The sequence below is a fragment of the Pelmatolapia mariae genome, linkage group LG9, assembly GCF_036321145.2.
Source record: "Pelmatolapia mariae isolate MD_Pm_ZW linkage group LG9, Pm_UMD_F_2, whole genome shotgun sequence".
In the NCBI taxonomy this organism is placed as follows: domain Eukaryota; kingdom Metazoa; phylum Chordata; class Actinopteri; order Cichliformes; family Cichlidae; genus Pelmatolapia; species Pelmatolapia mariae.
This window is the reverse complement of record NC_086235.1, coordinates 10,076,388-10,094,108: the sequence shown is the minus strand read 5'-3', so window position 1 is coordinate 10,094,108 and position 17,721 is coordinate 10,076,388. Positions and strand designations below refer to the sequence as shown.

Genomic DNA, 17,721 nt, shown 5'->3' with positions numbered 1-17,721 from the left:
TTTCCCCTGAGCTCATTAATGCAGGAAGATGCGGGCAGATGCAGCCGTCCTCCTAATACATAAAAACAAGATGCAGATGGGAAGAGGCAGCGTAGGTGCCATGCGCTGCATGTGAAAAGGTATTGATTAACTCAGATCAATACCTTAAAAAGCATCTCCTGCAAAAATTCACAGACGTGACCTCGCTGATCTTAAGGATTCCTGTGATGCTCGTACATGGAGGGAGATGGTATTTAGAGGCACGAAATCCTGCAACCAGGCAGCACCATAGGGGCATTCAAAACCTGCGATATGGAGGGAAGAAAAAAAAATGTACACAGCACACTTGTAATGAACGGTGTGCAGCGCTGAAGGGAGCTTGTAGAACACGGTGTGAGTAGAGCTGAGCAGGGGTGTTAACAGAAACACTACAATCTCAGAACATCACACCCCCGGGCCTTTTACAGGAGGTGTGAAGGAGCTCACCTCTCCTCATGACAGGAAGAAGAGGAAGGAAGAGAAAGAGTGTGCTTACACTTGCTGATGTTTTGTGTCCCGAGCTGGAGGGAAAGAAGCTGGAGCTGGTGCTTCATTATTTCTGTTATCTCCTCCAGGCTCCAAAACATTACATTGCTTTAACATTTTTAGGGGAAGTTTGGGTAAATGTAAGATGAAATGTGCAGGCTTTTATCAACTTCCTTTGTATGACTATATAATATGAGATAAAAGATGAAATGCCTGTATATAAAAGATGGAATTAGCCACCATTAGCAACAAATTAGCTTTTTAGGTGACTCCATCTTGGGTTTTTGTAGCCAAAAACAACCTTGTTTATAAGAGAGGGTGAGGTGCTACAGCTACTGTATCACACAAACACAGATACCTGCTAATTGCTGCTAAGAAACAAAAATAAAGAACTACGATTGATGGGCGGATAAATGGATTAACCGTGCAGTTCCTGAGTCCTTTTCCTTAGTTGGGTGCTGTGTAGCTAAGAGTGCTAATCAGTATTAATTGAAGCACAGATTAAGTTGACCGATAGAAAGCAGTATTCTTTGTTCAATAATTACAATAAGAATGAAGTGGAAAATGAAGCCTGCAGCAGAAACTGCAGTTCTAGTGGCCACCTGTGGCAGGCTCTAAAAGTTTGTCCAACTGCAAAGTAAACTAAACTTCTACTACTAAAAACCATGAGTAGGGTGAAACTTTTTACTTTATATAACATATTCAAATAGAAATTACAAACAGTGGTTCGGAAGTTACATTACTCTGTTCAGTTCCTGAATTTTGTACACCTACAGACTAATTTAATGTACTTAAATGACCCATAAAAACCACAAAAGGTCATCTTCATTAGAGATGTTATAGTTACACATACCTGTGACATCAACAGTCTTTTTGTTCTTCGTTTTATAACTTTTAAAAAGTAAAAATACAGCACAACTTATTTTGGTTTGCCTCAAGGCAACAAAAAAATCTGAAGAACATGTACCCATTCTCCTCATTTCTTTCCAACTCCACATCGCCAGTACAAGAGGAACCCTCTCATTCAGCCGTTATAAGGCTCACACAGATACACAGCTCATTATAACTCTACAAAAGCTCAGTAGTAGAGAAATAATCTGGAGTCAGTGGAAATGTCCTTGTTGTATCCCGTGGCACTGTTGGAGACCTGTGGAAGACACATATTAACAGAAATGAATGTGTCCAAAATCTGAGACTCATCTGTGCTCTTCCTTTTTTCTCTTCCAGCAGCCACAAAGACGGGACCCTGGATATAGCTCCACTTGTGAAGAAAAAGGGAAAAGTCTTTTCAAATACCACTCCGTGTTTCACGATGGGAGACCGAGTGCATCTTCCAGCAGTTGCGTGGACCTTGCTCCCCGTGGCTCTTGGCATTTTGACCCTTCTGCCTCATAGCCTTCTGGGTACGCCGGCAGAGGAGGAACACGTAAGGAGCTCAGCACTGCTGCAACGGGCAAAGCGAAGCTGGGTGTGGAATCAGTTCTTTGTCCTAGAGGAGTATACTGGACTGGAACCACTTTATATTGGAAAGGTCAGTCTTCACTATAAGTTGCACTTTATGAACAGGAACATACACATACATGTGGAGGTATAAGATGCAAAGAGTGCGGGTTTCTAGCCTTGTAAGGAGCAGGGTTTCTAAGTAACCTTTGAACTGATAGGTGCTGCAAAGTGAATTTAACTCCAACTCCTTCAAACAGAGCAAACTAAAAGATCTATAGGGGAGCTCTACTGCTGGAGGTCATCGGCAGAGCTGAGCACATGAATACAAAAAGAGAAGATCATGGGTGGGCAAAGGCAAGCTTCAATAAACGCAAGAAGAAAAAAAAAGAAAAAGAAATTCCAATTTAATCCCTGGATGCACTGAGTTCTTATGAGAGACAGCCTCTCTTCTGTCCACTTTGAACCAGAGCCAGACAGCAGTGATTGAGTTAATTGACTCGAACCGAAGCTTCAGTCGGTCTCCGTTTCTCAGAAGTGGACGGCACATCTGCAGCACCGCTGACATGCTCTCACAAGAGCAGAGGAGAGGTGCTCACAATGGAGCACTTTGATTGCTCGCTTGCTAAAGTGAATTGAACATTTGATCAATAGTTGTAATTCTAGTCATCATCGGCAGAGAGAAGCATCATTTCTGCAAGCTCAAACTTAAAAAAAAAATGCCATTATATCACTAAAAAAGATTTCTCTGGAAAGAGAGAAAGCAAAAAAATAATTTAGTGTCAAGTGCCTGCACAAATCTGAGTCGATTTAGGAGCCATTTCACTGAGTATTACTCTCACAGTATAGAAATTGTCTGCAGGAGCACATGTTTTCTTTTAGTTTTAACAAATACAGAAGTAATAATGTATCTAAATTTAAACAAAATGCTCATGCCCTCTATTTTTTCTTACTGTGAAGCCAATTTTAACCAATTTACAAGCAACAAATAAGTATTATCAGTGCAGCTAACACCACAGACACTATGAAAGATGGATGTGAAGCCAGTGCTTATTGAAGTCTTTCTTTTTTCTGAACTCAACCACCAGGTTTGGGTCATTCTGAGTAAAATATTAACTCAATTGTGGAAGTTTTGGTCTTTCTGAGAGCGCTGATTGGCTAATGACTTGTGATTGATGAATCACTCACTTATCACAGCTGGTTTCAAAACTCCAAGAAAATGCTTATCAAGACGCAAAGGGTGATCTCCATCTTTTATACCATTGATGGTTAAATAACAACCAAAGTAACAAATTAATTCCCTCCTGTTGCACGCTAACTTTAAGATTTTATTATAACTGAATGGGCAGCCATGCTAAGTCGCTAACACAAAGCTGTTAAGATGCTTTAAATGATAAGCCAGTTTGAATTTGAAAAATAAATACAGTTTTTTGACGCCTTGTTTTCTTTAGAATGATCCTACATTTTCAATTTCCTGCACAACACACGTGTATATGCAGGACTAGCTGAACTGGGCGAGGGTATAAAATTTGGACAAAAATTATCTATTTTTTTAGATTAAAGTAATGATGATTTATTGATCCACGAAGTCCAAATATTTGAATTTCTCTCCAAGATAACCTTCCTAAGGTGAAGTATATTACTCCTTAATTGAACCTGTTTGTTTTTTCTTGTAAATTCTTGCGAAAAAATGTTCACACACTTTTTTTCCCCTGTAAATTTACAAGGTTTTTCCCAGTTTTTCCCTTCCAGTTTTAATACATGAATATGAGCTTGTTTCCTGTATATTTGCTATTTTTTTCCCTAAATTTCTTTATTTTAATCTTGAAAATTTGAGTTAATTTTTTTCCACCCCTTACCCAACACTAGTTTAGACTGTTGTAATGCCCAACAGGTACATAACACCACATAATGCCTGACTTTGCCTGATTTTTTTTAGTAGTTATACACAGAAAAGTAATAGTGGTCCCACTTAAAACCCTTCTCAAACTATTTAAATTTACATACTTCTGTGCATGTAAATGAACCTGTTTGGGTTTCTTTTTATTACCTGTAATAAAAAGAAAACCACACTTTCATACTTTTAGTTATTCCTGAATAGCTAAAAGTATAAAGCCCTGATTTCAGAACTACCACTCCCTCAATATCCCTCATCAGCTTTTAAAGCACTGCAGTATTAACTGCTCATCCTCAGAAATCACCCTGTGGGAGTGATGCAAACCTGCTTTAATTAGTCTTCTGGAATAATTTCACTACCGCCACTTGGGAATACTGAGGAAAATGTCAGATTCCTAAAAGCCATGTGCTTATGCAGACAGAGAGATCTGCGGGAAAAATATTACTTCCACTTCAATATGGTGTGAAAAATTCCCGTACCTTTTCTTTGCTTCCATTTATCTCTTGTTTCACCTCATCTCTAATTTTTGCACACTGAATGGATAAAGTGAGTCTGACAGGCCGAGCTACAACCCAAAGGGCCACTCAAGTCCGGGACAAAGCAGAAGAGAGATGTATTGCAGCCTCCGTCCTTAGTTTGCTTCCCCTCAGTTCTCTCTACCTCTGCTGAGGAACTTTGTATTCAGAGCCGCTGGGATGTTGGAGGTTTGGGGGTTTGGGCCAAAGCTGAGAAGGAGCAGGTAATTGATAGCCCGAGTGTCAAACTCGCTACTTTCAAAGGCTTTGAAGGAAAGGAGGCATTGGAGCCGGAGAAGGTGGATAAGCAGAGGAAAGCTGAGCCTGTGATATATCACTACCAGACACAGGGCTGAAGCCCACAATGGGGTGCTGATTAGAAAATCTATTCTGGGCTGAGCTGGGCTTTGCAGGAGAGCGTGCAGGTGGGCATGTTGTCGGCAGTGATAGGAAAAGCTGTATTGTCTGCTGCTCGGCAATGAAAGATATTGTAAAAACTACTAGTGCATTATCACTGGCATAACAAGTAGCAAAACTTTTAGCAGTTCAACCACCTCAGCTCGGCCCCAGATGAGAAAAACAGCCAAAGGAAGTGTGTCTTGAAAGGACTGTTTACAGATTTTGTGCTGTGTTGTGGCCTGGCTGCACACCTGTTGATTATATATGAGACAGACTGGGGGCATTTAATTTCACTCCGCTAGTGTGATGGCAGCAAGCACTCATCATACACAGAGGCCCTTTAAGTACAAAGTAAAGTCTGATTGCGGATCAACAGGATGGCATTTGCTCTTAGAGGCCACAAAAGGCTTCTGATTGCACTGCAGGGTCTCGGGCAACAGGCTGTAAGCTGTGATTACATGTCTACTTCCAGCAACAATATTAAGAACAACACATAAGCACACACCATCCCTGGAGGTCAAGAATTTTACAATTTTGGGGGACTCAAATCAGTTTGACATTAATGCATTAATTTATGATAAGGACATTTCATATTTTTCCAGATTATTTAGACTACAAAGTAAAAACCATTAACAATGAGCCCCTGGTGAGGTCAAAATTAGTTAATTGCTAATCACATTACATCAAATTTCAATTTTGCACTCCAGTCCACAGGAAAAGCTTAGATCCAGGTGCCAAAATCATCGGCCACATACCCACTGATCTGAAGTGGGCCAGACTGGTAACTCTATTGGTACATATCCTACATAATGCAGAAAACATTCAGTGAAAAGAAGTTTAACTACAAATTGTAGTGCAGTGCAAACCCACCAGCACAGCTCTACATGCTCACACTCAAAAAACATTGTCGGCACAAAAAAATTACAGGACAATGTTAATTTGCAAAAAAGTGCTGAATTTATATATTTATTTGTTCATTTGTTTTCTTTTTTGTTTTTCTTTTACTGTGACTTTACTGTAAAAAAACAAACAAACAATAAAAACTGGAAATTTTCTGTTATTTAATGTAATACGAACAATAATAAGCAATTTAACTACAACCAAAGTACTTTGATGCAGTATGACGGGCAACGAGTCTTTGCCAGTAAGACGTTCTGGCCCCACCCGGGTTTTATGTTTGACACCCCTGGCTGAAACCATGGAGTAACCTCTGGGGCTGAAAAAAGATGAAAAAAAAACCTGATAAAGCGACATCACCTGAATTATGTTCTTCTGATTTTAGTTGACCTACTTTTGATTCAGAGCGTATCTTATATCCATTACTGACGAGAGAAGAGGGAGTAAAACGGAGCAGGTGGTCAAATGAAAGCTGTTAATGAAGAATCAGCTTCAACAAGCAAATCATCAGAAGATCAAAATGAATCCCTGACAAAGGCAAAGATACTTTAATTCATCTTGGTCTCTTGAATCAAAGGTTTGAGTGGGCTGCAGCAGATTTTAGATAACAAATTACTTACCCAAATTTGACAATATCCATGAAGCATCACCTTAACCATTGTCAACAATGCCAGCGTATGCATTGATTTTTTTTTTGCTCTGTATGATGTTAAACCTACCCAACCTACTTGCTATTCAAACCGTCTCTTTGTTAGGGCCAGTCAATAAGACTAAAGCTGGTTACAGGGGGAGGGGCTTAAATGGCTTGTTTCAGACAGAGAATCCAAAGCCCCTGACAGAGCCCTTCTAATAAAAGCCCAAAATAAAAATATGGAACTGGAAAAGTCACTTTAAGAAAGTTACCCTGTAACTCTGTTGTGCACACTGAATCATGGCTACTCTTACACTCCTAATAGTCAGGTTGCAAAAATGTGAAATAGCAAATTTTCATCACATACTTTACTGTTCTTTGATAACTTGACTAATTTCCTAAATAGGGAGCGATGTTGTTCCAGGCATGTACTACAGCCTCTTTTCTTGTGTATCCTCATTTCTGGGTGTGTTTTTTTTTCTGCAGCAACTATAACACATGTTTAGTTGGACTGAGATCATGAGGTTGACTTGGACGTTGCTTCATTTGTCCCAGTAAAGCTGTTTGTTTGTCATTTCTGTATGCTTAGGATCGCTGTGCTGTTGCATTTTTCTAAAATTGGAAGATACGACCTAATTATCATTCCCAAAACATATCAATGCCCTAATACTTTTGGACTGCACCAATTGTCTGTTGTACTGTCAACTTATGACTGGTCTTTCATGCTGGTCATGAGAATTTCACTTTTAACTAACAACTCTGAACCTCACAGCTCCACTCAGACATGGACAAAGGTGATGGCTCCATTAAGTACATCCTCACGGGGGAAGGGGCAGGCACCACTTTCACCATTGATGACAGCACGGGGGACATCCACGCAATCCAGAGGCTGGACCGAGAGGTGAAAGCCCAGTACATACTCCGTGCACAGGCCCGCAACCGCCTCACGGACAGGCCCCTAGAGCCCGAGTCTGAGTTCATTGTCAAGATCCAGGACATCAACGACAACGAGCCGAGATTTCTAGATGGCCCATACCAGGCGACTGTGCCTGAGATGTCCAAAATAGGTAAGCAGAAGGAAAAGGAAAGGCGGGCGCATGGTAGGAGACAGAAACTAAAATGTTCTCTGTGCATGTTTGTCCATGTTTGCAGCCATGGCGAACAATAACAAAGTACATAAAAGCCCTTCAGAGTTGACGCTGTTGCTTGTTCTTACAGCCGCGTTTCCATCTGCTTCATTCACAATTCATAAAGATACTTTTAAAGTAAATAAGCACAGTTAGTTCATGTCTACAGATGGAGAAATCTCCACCTAAAAGGATGCTTCCTATTTATAACTGCATCATCTCCCCCTAACCTCTGCTTCCAGGAACATCTGTGATCCAGCTGACCGCTACAGATGCTGACGACCCCACATATGGCAACAGCGCACGTGTGGTCTACAGCATCCTGGAGGGCCAGCCTTATTTCTCTGTAGATGCCAAGACTGGTACGAAGCTGCAAAACCACTCATTGCATGCAGAAGCTGGAAATTTCAAGCTTCACCAGCTACTAACTATTTTATGAGCTCCATATGAATTTGTAATTACTCGGAATGATGTCAGATGACCTGATAAAGTCCACAAACTTCCTTAAGATTTATTAACAGGCACCTACCACCTCTTTTTTAACACTATATCACACTGATTTCGTCTGATTTTAGCAGTCCACACTTTATACCCCTGTGTATACCAAACCGACTCTGAATGTAGGAAGCTCAGCATGGTTCCTGTTGTTGCTATGAGACTACCGAACACTTGTCTGAAACGCGACGCAACTTGCCACGTCTCTAAATCCTGGCACCCGACAAAAAAGAGCTCAAAGTGTGACTTCTCTGTTGAAAATGAGGACAGAATAAGACAGACGCCTCATAGCGTGGAGAGCAAACGCTTGGAGAAATATAAAATTAAATACTATGTATTTTGCAGTACTTTTAACCAACTTGCTGGTTTCTTCTCACTTTTCTCTTTTTATCTGTTTCCAAGCAGCAGTTGAGTCCCAGTTACTGGCTTATGCTTTCAAAATCAACAAGTAGTTTCTTCTGAGATGATAAATCCATCAATGGTGACAGAAAATATACAATTATTTATTTTTAAGTCATTTTACTAGTAAAGGACTATTTGAAGTTTTTGAGAAACCTGCTTTAACCCACATCCTGTGAGCCTAGCTTAGCATAAAGACTGGATCAAGAAACAAACAGCATACATGGCTTTGTATTAAGTATTTCTAAGTATTTCTTGCAAATGCTTTTGAGCACACAGCTTGACCTTCTTCATTTCAGTCAGTACCACCATGGGAAGGTAGTCATCTTCTGGACCTAGCTCCATGTTCTCTCCACGTTTTCTTTAATGAAGTAATTAAAATAATAATCAGTATACAGTAGATAATAAAAAGGAGTGTTGCACCCCGTATTTAAAGCTAAATGATATAGGCTACTACATTTGACAAAAGTCAAGGCCCCAAACTTATGTGTGGCATACTCCCTTTGGTTGCAGCAAAGATAAAAAAAAATAGCAGTTTTTGGTTCACGGGCAAAAACTGAGTCACTTCCCCGAGACTCTCACATTAAAATGTCTGGCTTTATGGCAGAAATAAATATGTTTACAGCTTGCTACAACCTGTCTGTATATTTAGGATGACTGTGCTGTTGCCTTGATTTAAAACTGCAACCTAACCACCTGGATTTTTTCAGGCTTTAAGTTTTCTATTATTGCTGTGGCGACCTTGACTTGCAGCTGGAAGCCACAGCTGCCTGTAGTTGCTAGCTTTCTATTAGTCATCACTTTCTCTAATTTGAGTCACTGAACTAGATTTTGTGTCTTTTTTAGTGATGTTAGTGCCTTTTACCAGCTAATATTCCATTATGTTGCATCCAGTTAACTAATTAAATGTTTTCAAGTATGCATTAACTACAACATTTTAACACTCCTAGTGTCACACATACATTCATACAGTGTTTTTATCTAGACATAACATTACACATATGAAGCACTGGGGTAACTAGTGGGTTTAGCCTCTCACTCAATGGTGCTTCAGACCATTGATGGGAGGAGCCAAGTATCCAACCATCCAACCAGCCACAGCTGCCCCCAAAAAGACAGGAAGAATAATGCATGAATACTAACTGCAGATAAGAAACAGAGTACAGCAACATGGAGACTAACCAGGGACCTCAGGATGACAACAGACGATCCCAAAAAGGGAGACAGGAATATTTACACACAGAGGGTGTTTAAAAAAGTGGAGACATTTTTGGTAGTGCACTTCCACCTTTGTGTATTTATCATTTTCCTGTTTCAACATGACAGTGCTTCAGTGCGTGAAGCCAGCGTACAGCATGGTGTGGAAAAAAACTGGACTTGTCCAGACAAAGCTCTGACTTTGACCATCTAACAGCTTTGGGATGAACTAAATTATCAACCCACAAGAGTGAGAGACCTCTCTAATACTCTTGGGTCTGAATTAGATCAAATTACTGCAGCCAGGTATCTTTTGAAAGAAGAAGAATAAAGATTATTGGTTGGCCAGCGTGTTTTACAAAATAACAGCATATAAAAATAAGGTAAACATAACGTGTAAAAGAGGAAGATTTCTTTAAACCTATAGCTTTCTAGGATGTGGTTAAAGGATTTACTACCATGTCCAAAAAGCCATTAGTATCTCTGGCCAGTGTTTAACACAGCTGTCCCGTTTCTTTGTCAGCACAGAATCTGTTGCCAAACCGCTGAGGGTGCACTGCCCATCAACAGCCAGTCAGACTACTGCTACCGCTGCTGCTGTAGGTCGGCTCTGCAGCCATCAATCAGCCTTACTGCCTCCACTATAGGCACAGCTTTTATTGATGCTGCCACAATGTACAACTTAAACACAGACAGCCTTGGAGCTGCCCGCGACTTGAACTCCTTTTCTGAATCTGTAGCACAAAACCTTTACCTTGCATGAATTGTGCTGCAGATTTAAAATAAAAGCAATTAAAAAAGCACGCAAATGCGATTCGGAGAAATTAGGCTGTAAGCCAATAGTGAGGTGTAGTTGCAGGGTTGAGGTTGGTTATGTGCACTTTAACTGTGCAGCTATGCAAAAAAATACCTTATTTAATCCTCTAGAAGCAACAATTTCTTACTTTACTTTGCTCTCATTTTCAGTTCGAACTAAAGTAAATGTGATTATTTCCACTTCTTGATTAGGACACTGAGTGAAAACTTCATTAGGAACACCTGTGCATCTGTGTAATTATGTGCTCATCTGATCACGCAATCATGTGTTTGCAGAGCAAAACATAAAAGTCTGCAGATATAAGTCCGGATGCTTATTTAATCTAAACATAAAGCATCAGAATCAGGAGAAATGTGGTCTTAGATCATTTCTCCAACTGCTGATATTCTGAGATTTCCACCACAGCTGCTTCTGGAGTTCAGTTAGGTGAGAGGTCAGATGGCAGACGGGTTGGAGCTGGCAGACAGTAGCATAGATAACCAATCTTCACGTCCGTGCTGAGAAAGAAAGCATTTGAGTCAGAGGTGGACAGGCTACAACAGCAAAGGACCACATCGAGTCTGACTGAGGCAGCAGAGGTCACAGACTCACTAAAACTGGACAAAAATGTATCTTGGTCTGATTAGTCTCCTTTTTGTCCTAAAGCTGCAGATAGCAGGCTCAAATCTAAGGTCAGAGATGATGTTTTCAGTACCACAGTTGACCTTTTCAAGGTCGTTCTAGAAGCAAGTCACGTTAAGTCAGGTACTGCAAAATTATTTTGAAGTCCACTAAATATGAAGCCACAAAGTTTGATTCTTTTGACTCAAAATAGAATCTAAAAAGGACATTATTACATCTTCATGACCACCACCACATTGTTGTTATTTTTTTTTTCAAAGTCATGGTAGTCTTAGGTGCTTGAGTTGAAGGCAACTCTTTTATTAGGTCCTTGAAAATGATATCATCGATCAGTCGCCTACAGATATATTTTGAGATCCCATCTGTTTCAACTCCCACTCACATCTAGATGCATCTGACCCTAATAACTCTCATGATAACAGCGTAAGTCAAACCTCAGGTCTACTTCCAAGGTGACAACTCCACTAGGGTTTAACTGGCTGGGAATCCCATTAGCTGTTAAAACCGAAGAAGCCTCTTGGATGAGAAATTGGCAAATTGTATGAGTGCAACACCTATATCTGCTAATTAGTGCTAATTAACTCGATTTTCTCACCCAAACTGAAACAAAAGCTTCTTGGGCAGGCTGTTTTTAGCAGCAGCCCCTATTATTTGTCAGGTAATTCAATTACGCGGTTCAGAGGTCCAGTTCATTGACGCCCATTAGCAGAGGTGAAGTCTACCAACTACCAAAGACAGAATAAACAGGAACATGATGCGTCTCACTGGTTGGTGAAGTCACGCTATAAATAAATCAAAATCCATTAGCAAGTGAACGAGTGAGCATCACGAGGATAACAGTCCTTTCTGGACCTTTGGATGACCAATTTTTAATTTGGCTACATCTTATGTACTGTCTATGGCAAATACCTGTGCATTCATCTGCTTGTGCCAGACCCCTAACTCATCCAGGTGGATGATTTAAAATAATGTGCCCTTTGTAGAGAAACTATCCATAGAGGCCAAAAACATGTTTTCATATCAGGCTATAAAGATGTTTTTGAAAGCTGCAGCTTTTTGCACATCTGTGCTAACTTGGTCAGTGTATCTGCTTGTCCCACAAAAGCTCTGGACAAATGCAATCTAAAGTCATGCTATGGCTACAATAGCAAAGCAAAAAGAATGCTTATCAACATTTCTACCACATTAACAAGTAGATATGTCTGCTGCTGCACAATTAAAATTGTCCCAAACCTTTGCTCTGTGCATGTCTCAGTGCAACAAGATGATTGGCTTTCATATTTCTCAGCTTGGGTGTTGATTGACTCTTTGTGGTCTGGGACATTTGCCCGTAGATTTTGATTCATTATTATCTGAATACCATGTCTCCCCTTAAACGTTCCTGGTCATTCGCATGGTTTACAATCTCCTAATGACTGCTCTCAGCATGATAATGCACCATGTCACAAAGCCAAAAAAGTAATTTGAACCTGGTTTCATTAACATGACAATGAGATTATTGGGCTTAAGTGGCATCCACTGTAATGATGCACAGATTGCACATATGTCCGCAGGCACAGTGGTTAATCTGCATAAAAATTAACATCCTGAAAAACAGCGGATGGTTTGTGAGATGCATCATTAATGAGGAAAATATTAATTATGATTTCTAAAAAAACGTTTTTCATTTTTCATCAGGCATAAACTAACTAGACTGTCATTGTGCTAGCTTGCACAATTTAAAATTTAAAAATAGTGTACAGTTGCCATAACATCATATCATACTAACATATTGGATATCCAAATGAGAAATAACAGTAATGTGTGTTCGGGTGGGGGACTCTAAATTAGAGAAACTAATTAGTTGTGGTGGGTGGTGCGAGGATGATTTATGCATGCATGTGGATTAGGATGACATTGGAGTGGATCCACTCCTCTCAAGCCCCCCAGGCACCAGCAGATCACCTTTTGGATGTACCAGAATGCACATTTACTGTCGACTTTATTTGGTACACCTTGCTAGCGATGGGTTTGAACTCTTTTTGCCTCATGACTTGCGTAATTCTTCATGCACAGATTCAACGAGATGCTGGAAAAATCCCTCATGAACAATGAATTTTTGTGTGCACAGGACACAGATCAGTATAAAATGAGACCAGGTAGATGAAAATTAGTATCCAGAAACAGGTGTCATTGTTATTTTTTTAATAAAAAGCCACAAGACTGTGCTGCTTGTCAAAAGTAGAACAGGAAAGAGGAAAAAAGTTGATCATCAAGGTTTTACGTTCATTTCAGGACACCATCCTTTGGCTGTTTCACCTCAGTCTGTGTCAACTGACCTTTAATTTGCCTCTCTGTTTTTAGGCGTGGTCCGTGTGTCCCTGGCAGACATGGACCGCGAGACCAGAGAAAACTACACTGTGGTCATCCAGGCCAAGGACATGGGCGGGCAGCTGGGGGGGCTAGCCGGCACCACTACTGTCAACATCACGCTTAGCGACATCAACGACAACCCGCCCATGTTTGACCAAAGTAAGCAACCCTCTGCAGATGTTTTTCTTAGTTTTATTGATTTTCTACCTGAACCCATATCAGCCTTTTCTCGAGGAGGAGCAACATGTACTATGTCTCAGCAGCTATGAAACAGCAGCATGTGATATACTGCAGGAAAACTTTGAAAAGCAAAAGAAAAAGCCTCTGAGTATATACAAACTGTGCAGCTTTGAGCTATGACTCCCTGAGGTAATGAGGGCTGAAACAAAGCATTACTTTAAATGTCAGAAGATATTCTTCCAGTGAGCTGATTTGTCCAACCAGCAGTCCACAAATTAGCTCTTAATTTTTGTTAGACAAATGACTGAACTAAAAGGGAAAAAAAACAAACCATTTAACTTCTACTGCAATAAACACTTGTTTAAATCTTCATAAGAAGTCCTCTTTTCAAAGTTAAGTTTTGGAGTCTCTGGAGAAAGCTCAGATGTCGTTCTTTAGGAAGACCTTATCATGCAGTTTTGTATATTTTTATGGTTCAGCATAGTATTACGCAGAAAAAAATACTCTTTTATTATTTTTGGTAAGAAGTAGGATTAAGTCTCGATTTTGAGCCAGTTGGTGTTTTTGCTTTCTGGAAGCTTGGCCTTAAAATGGTGCTGACTTTACACTGAACTCTGTGTTGTTCATCGTAGTACAGTCTGAGCGTGCTGCAGCTGAGACAGGCCAGGAACCCAAACTCAGAGCCCTGAAATGGCCCTGAGATCACTGTTTAATTTCAGGGTTGACACCTCACTCGTGGTGTGCTTTGTGTATTTTTAAAACTGCCCCCAATAAGAATTGTGCAAAACTACTCATCTCTACATCTATCCACTTCATTTCTCTGGAGAACCCAAGCCATTAGCCCCTCTGCCCACTTCTGGCCACCAATCCCCAGTCATTTACCCTCTGGCCTCCTTCCTCCCTCCCTCTTCTCCTTCTTCCCAGCCACCAGACGCCCCATGCTGTCTCTTTCAATATACCAATTTCTACTTCTCTCATTAGGTCAGGGGTTTGTCTAGCTGTCTGCGGTCATCTCGGCTTGGCCGACCGGTGGCTTTGCTCTTAGACAAAGGAAACACCCAGCACCCACTTCCTCCTCCATCACCAGTCCCCAAACCAATTAACGCCATCACTCCGATGGAACTTTGATCGGTTGTGAAGAGCTTCAGGGAATCCCCTCTGTCAAACACAATGTGCAAGCGTTTCGCTTTAAGGCTGCGGGGAGCTCCACAAATTGGGCAGCTGTCACCTCTTCTTTGAGGTTAAACGGTAGATGAAATTCAAGCCAACCCATGAGACAGTAGATAACCCAATTGTGAGGCATTTATGGAGCCATTTATTTCATCCGGCTTGAGATGTGGTTTGGAGACAAGAGGAGCCGAAGAGGTTTGGCTCCCTCTAGAGGACTGAAAAGTGAACCAGTTTGATTACACTCATGTTAATCTGTGTCTTCAGGGCTGTACCAGATGAGCATTCCTGAGTCGGCTCCTGTGGGTTCGGTGGTGGGACGCATCTGGGCGAAGGACAGGGACATTGGGGTCAATGCTGAGATGAAGTACAGCATCATCGATGGGGATGGAAGGGACACCTTTGACATCAGCACCGATCCTACAAACCTCTTTGGCGTCATCACAGTGAAAAAGGTACGGACTAAAGACCACATCTGTGGTGCAGATAAAGATGATATTATGATATAGATATTAACAATCCAATTTCTTTTTCTTTTTTTAAAAAGAAACAGTCCAATTTTTATCATTTACAAAAGGCTGAAAGGCTTCTTTGTCCTACACTCAAAAGTCCCTTCAGGAATCTGCCAATTTAATTTCACCTTGAGTGAGGGAAAGATCACATTCTATTGGCAGCATCTCTTTGGTCAATTCAGCACTGAAATAAATACATAATACTTATTTTTCATTTTGAGCTGGACAGTTCCTAGCAGATAGCCCCAGCATTTGCTGATTTTACCATGAAATACCAGCAGTTTAACCTCTTAATCTCAATTAACCTCTTAACCCCAGAGTTCATTTTTAAAAGTTTAAAATCTTTTTGTGTGTTACCCCATCAGCCGCTGAACTTTGAGAACAAGCCAAGCTACACTCTAAAGGTGGAGGGAGCCAACACCCACGTGGATCCGTCCTTCCGCCACCGCGGGCCCTTCAAGGACGTCACCATCGTGCACGTGAGCATAGAGGACGTGGACGAGCCCCCGCTGTTCGACTCGCCGGCGTACTACGTCGAGCTGCCAGAGGACGCAGAGATCGGGACTATGGTGAAGACCGTGTCAGCGAGGGATCCGGATGCTGCCAACAACACTGTGAGGTGAGGATGACAAATAAGCCACTCCAGATTTCGTGTGCTTCAGTAGCTTTGCAGTTTTTCTGCAAACATGCTTACTGTGCAGGATTTTAGTCTACATTTCAAGCATTTAAATAGGTCAATAAATACCCTTGATACGACAAAAAATAACCTCAAAGGCAAAGTTTCTATTTTTTGTGATAATGCTCCAGTTATGTGCTTCGTATGGTTTGATTTAGCAGATTTTCTGTGCAGACGTGTGGCAGAAACACTCTGCTGAAAGTCCCCTTTGTTGTTTCTACTGGCTTCAGATTTTATGCACCAACACTATAATATATGTAGATACAAGATGCTTGATATAAGGTGTGGTGTATCTGGATGTGATGCAAGCAGTCACTGTCTGAACATGGACTGCACAATCTGTATCTGAGGATTTCTTCTCCATTCTTGGATAAGTGTAGCCTTCAGTGGGTGCAAAGGTCACTGGTTGAGCCTGATGAAGGCACCAACCCAACATGTTCAGAGACACAGGGACTAAATGGTGGCTAGAGAAGTCTGTATATGGCACAAGCTTAGGTTGGAATGCTTCATCTCGGTAGCTCAGATTCCACCAAAAACAATCAGATCAGGTATGGTGCTCTCATGGATATGCATGCCAACATCCTGCATGCCAACAGCCCAGCCACGATCAGCTTCTGAGACCACTGGCTTGAGAAGGCAGTAAACTGAACCAATTCTGAGATGCATCAATGAGTTCATTTGTGTTCGGCAAACAAATTACCAATCCCACCATTGACTAAAACCAGTCAACTGGAACCAAGAAAGACTCACAGAATGTGTTTGGGTTCTCTCAGAGATTAAAATTATGCACTGAGAGGTGAATTTAAAACAGAGGTTGAACAAAATTCCCACTCTTCACCTTTAAATATGGAGATTTTTTAAGCAACTCTTATATAAGCTTGAAAACTTATAAACCAAAATGTATTTAAAATATGTAGGTAATTTTTATTGATTTCATCACAATTTTACCAGCGTTGTCAATTCAGTAATTTAATAATGTAATAACTGCAGTCTGTCTGGAGCATTATATTTAGTTAAATCTGCATTTTCATTCGTTTAAAGTAAAATAAGAGTAAAGTAACCTGTTTACCAGCAGGGGGCAGCATCACAACACAACTCACAGCTGGCTGCAGCTGCAGGCTGATATGACTGAGCTCCCATTTATCCACATGTATGTTCAGAGCAGGACAGCTGACACGAGATAGAGGACAAATCTGTGTAACAACCAAAGACCATGCAGAAGTAGAGACGCTGACGACGTATGTCATTTATTTCAGTCTGGTTTGCGCTCAGGTAGAACAGATGTTGCGTGGTGCGTTGCTCGTCCAGACTGCACCTTTCATAAACTAATTAGACATAAAGCCTTTTAATTAGGCTATTAATCATCTGAAGGAATGAGCGACTGCAGGGGTGACTGAGTGCTTCACACAAGCTGCACCTCGTCCCAGCTTTCCCTTTTTTCAACCTCGATCAGGGTGAAAAGTAAAGGAAGACGATGTAGATGACTCCTGTGTGTGTTTGCTGCTCACTTCATCCGTCTGCACGGACACTCAGCAGTTTAACCCGAGTGCTGTGTCAGGGTTTTCGTCCTCTTTCACTCATAGATATTGACTTCTATTGTTTTCCCCTTCACTGACAGGTAACACGTCATGCAACTCAACTGTATAACAGTACTGCAAGCCTTAAGTCATCCCCCATTTCTTCATATTTTGCTAGTGAGATGAGGAAATAGGTGATTTATTTAAACATGTGCAAATGTACATGGATATACACGTGCATACCTGCAACACATGCAAAACAAAACACAAAAAATATTTACAGAAACAGTTTTGAGGATTCTAATGAGCTTGAAAGTCGATTTCTAGTAGGAGCACCTTTATTTTTCAACACAGCCTGAACTCTCTTAGGAAAGATTC

At 40.9% G+C, this 17,721-nt stretch overlaps 1 protein-coding gene across 3 annotated transcripts in view; it reads left to right on the top strand.

The window, feature by feature from the left end:
- Positions 1-17,721, top strand: part of LOC134634101 (cadherin-20-like) — a 100,865-nt gene that overhangs the window by 70,376 nt on the left and 12,768 nt on the right. For 2 of the 3 annotated variants that reach the window (XM_063483170.1, XM_063483172.1), the window contains 6 exons: positions 1,732-2,035; positions 7,056-7,350; positions 7,653-7,772; positions 13,283-13,450; positions 14,906-15,093; positions 15,516-15,769. In XM_063483170.1, coding sequence (XP_063339240.1) covers positions 1,817-2,035; positions 7,056-7,350; positions 7,653-7,772; positions 13,283-13,450; positions 14,906-15,093; positions 15,516-15,769 — 1,244 coding nt within the window. In that variant the 5' untranslated portion in view covers positions 1,732-1,816. The remainder of the gene's footprint in view (positions 1-1,731; positions 2,036-7,055; positions 7,351-7,652; positions 7,773-13,282; positions 13,451-14,905; positions 15,094-15,515; positions 15,770-17,721) is intronic. The other variant, XM_063483171.1, reaches the window with a different exon arrangement.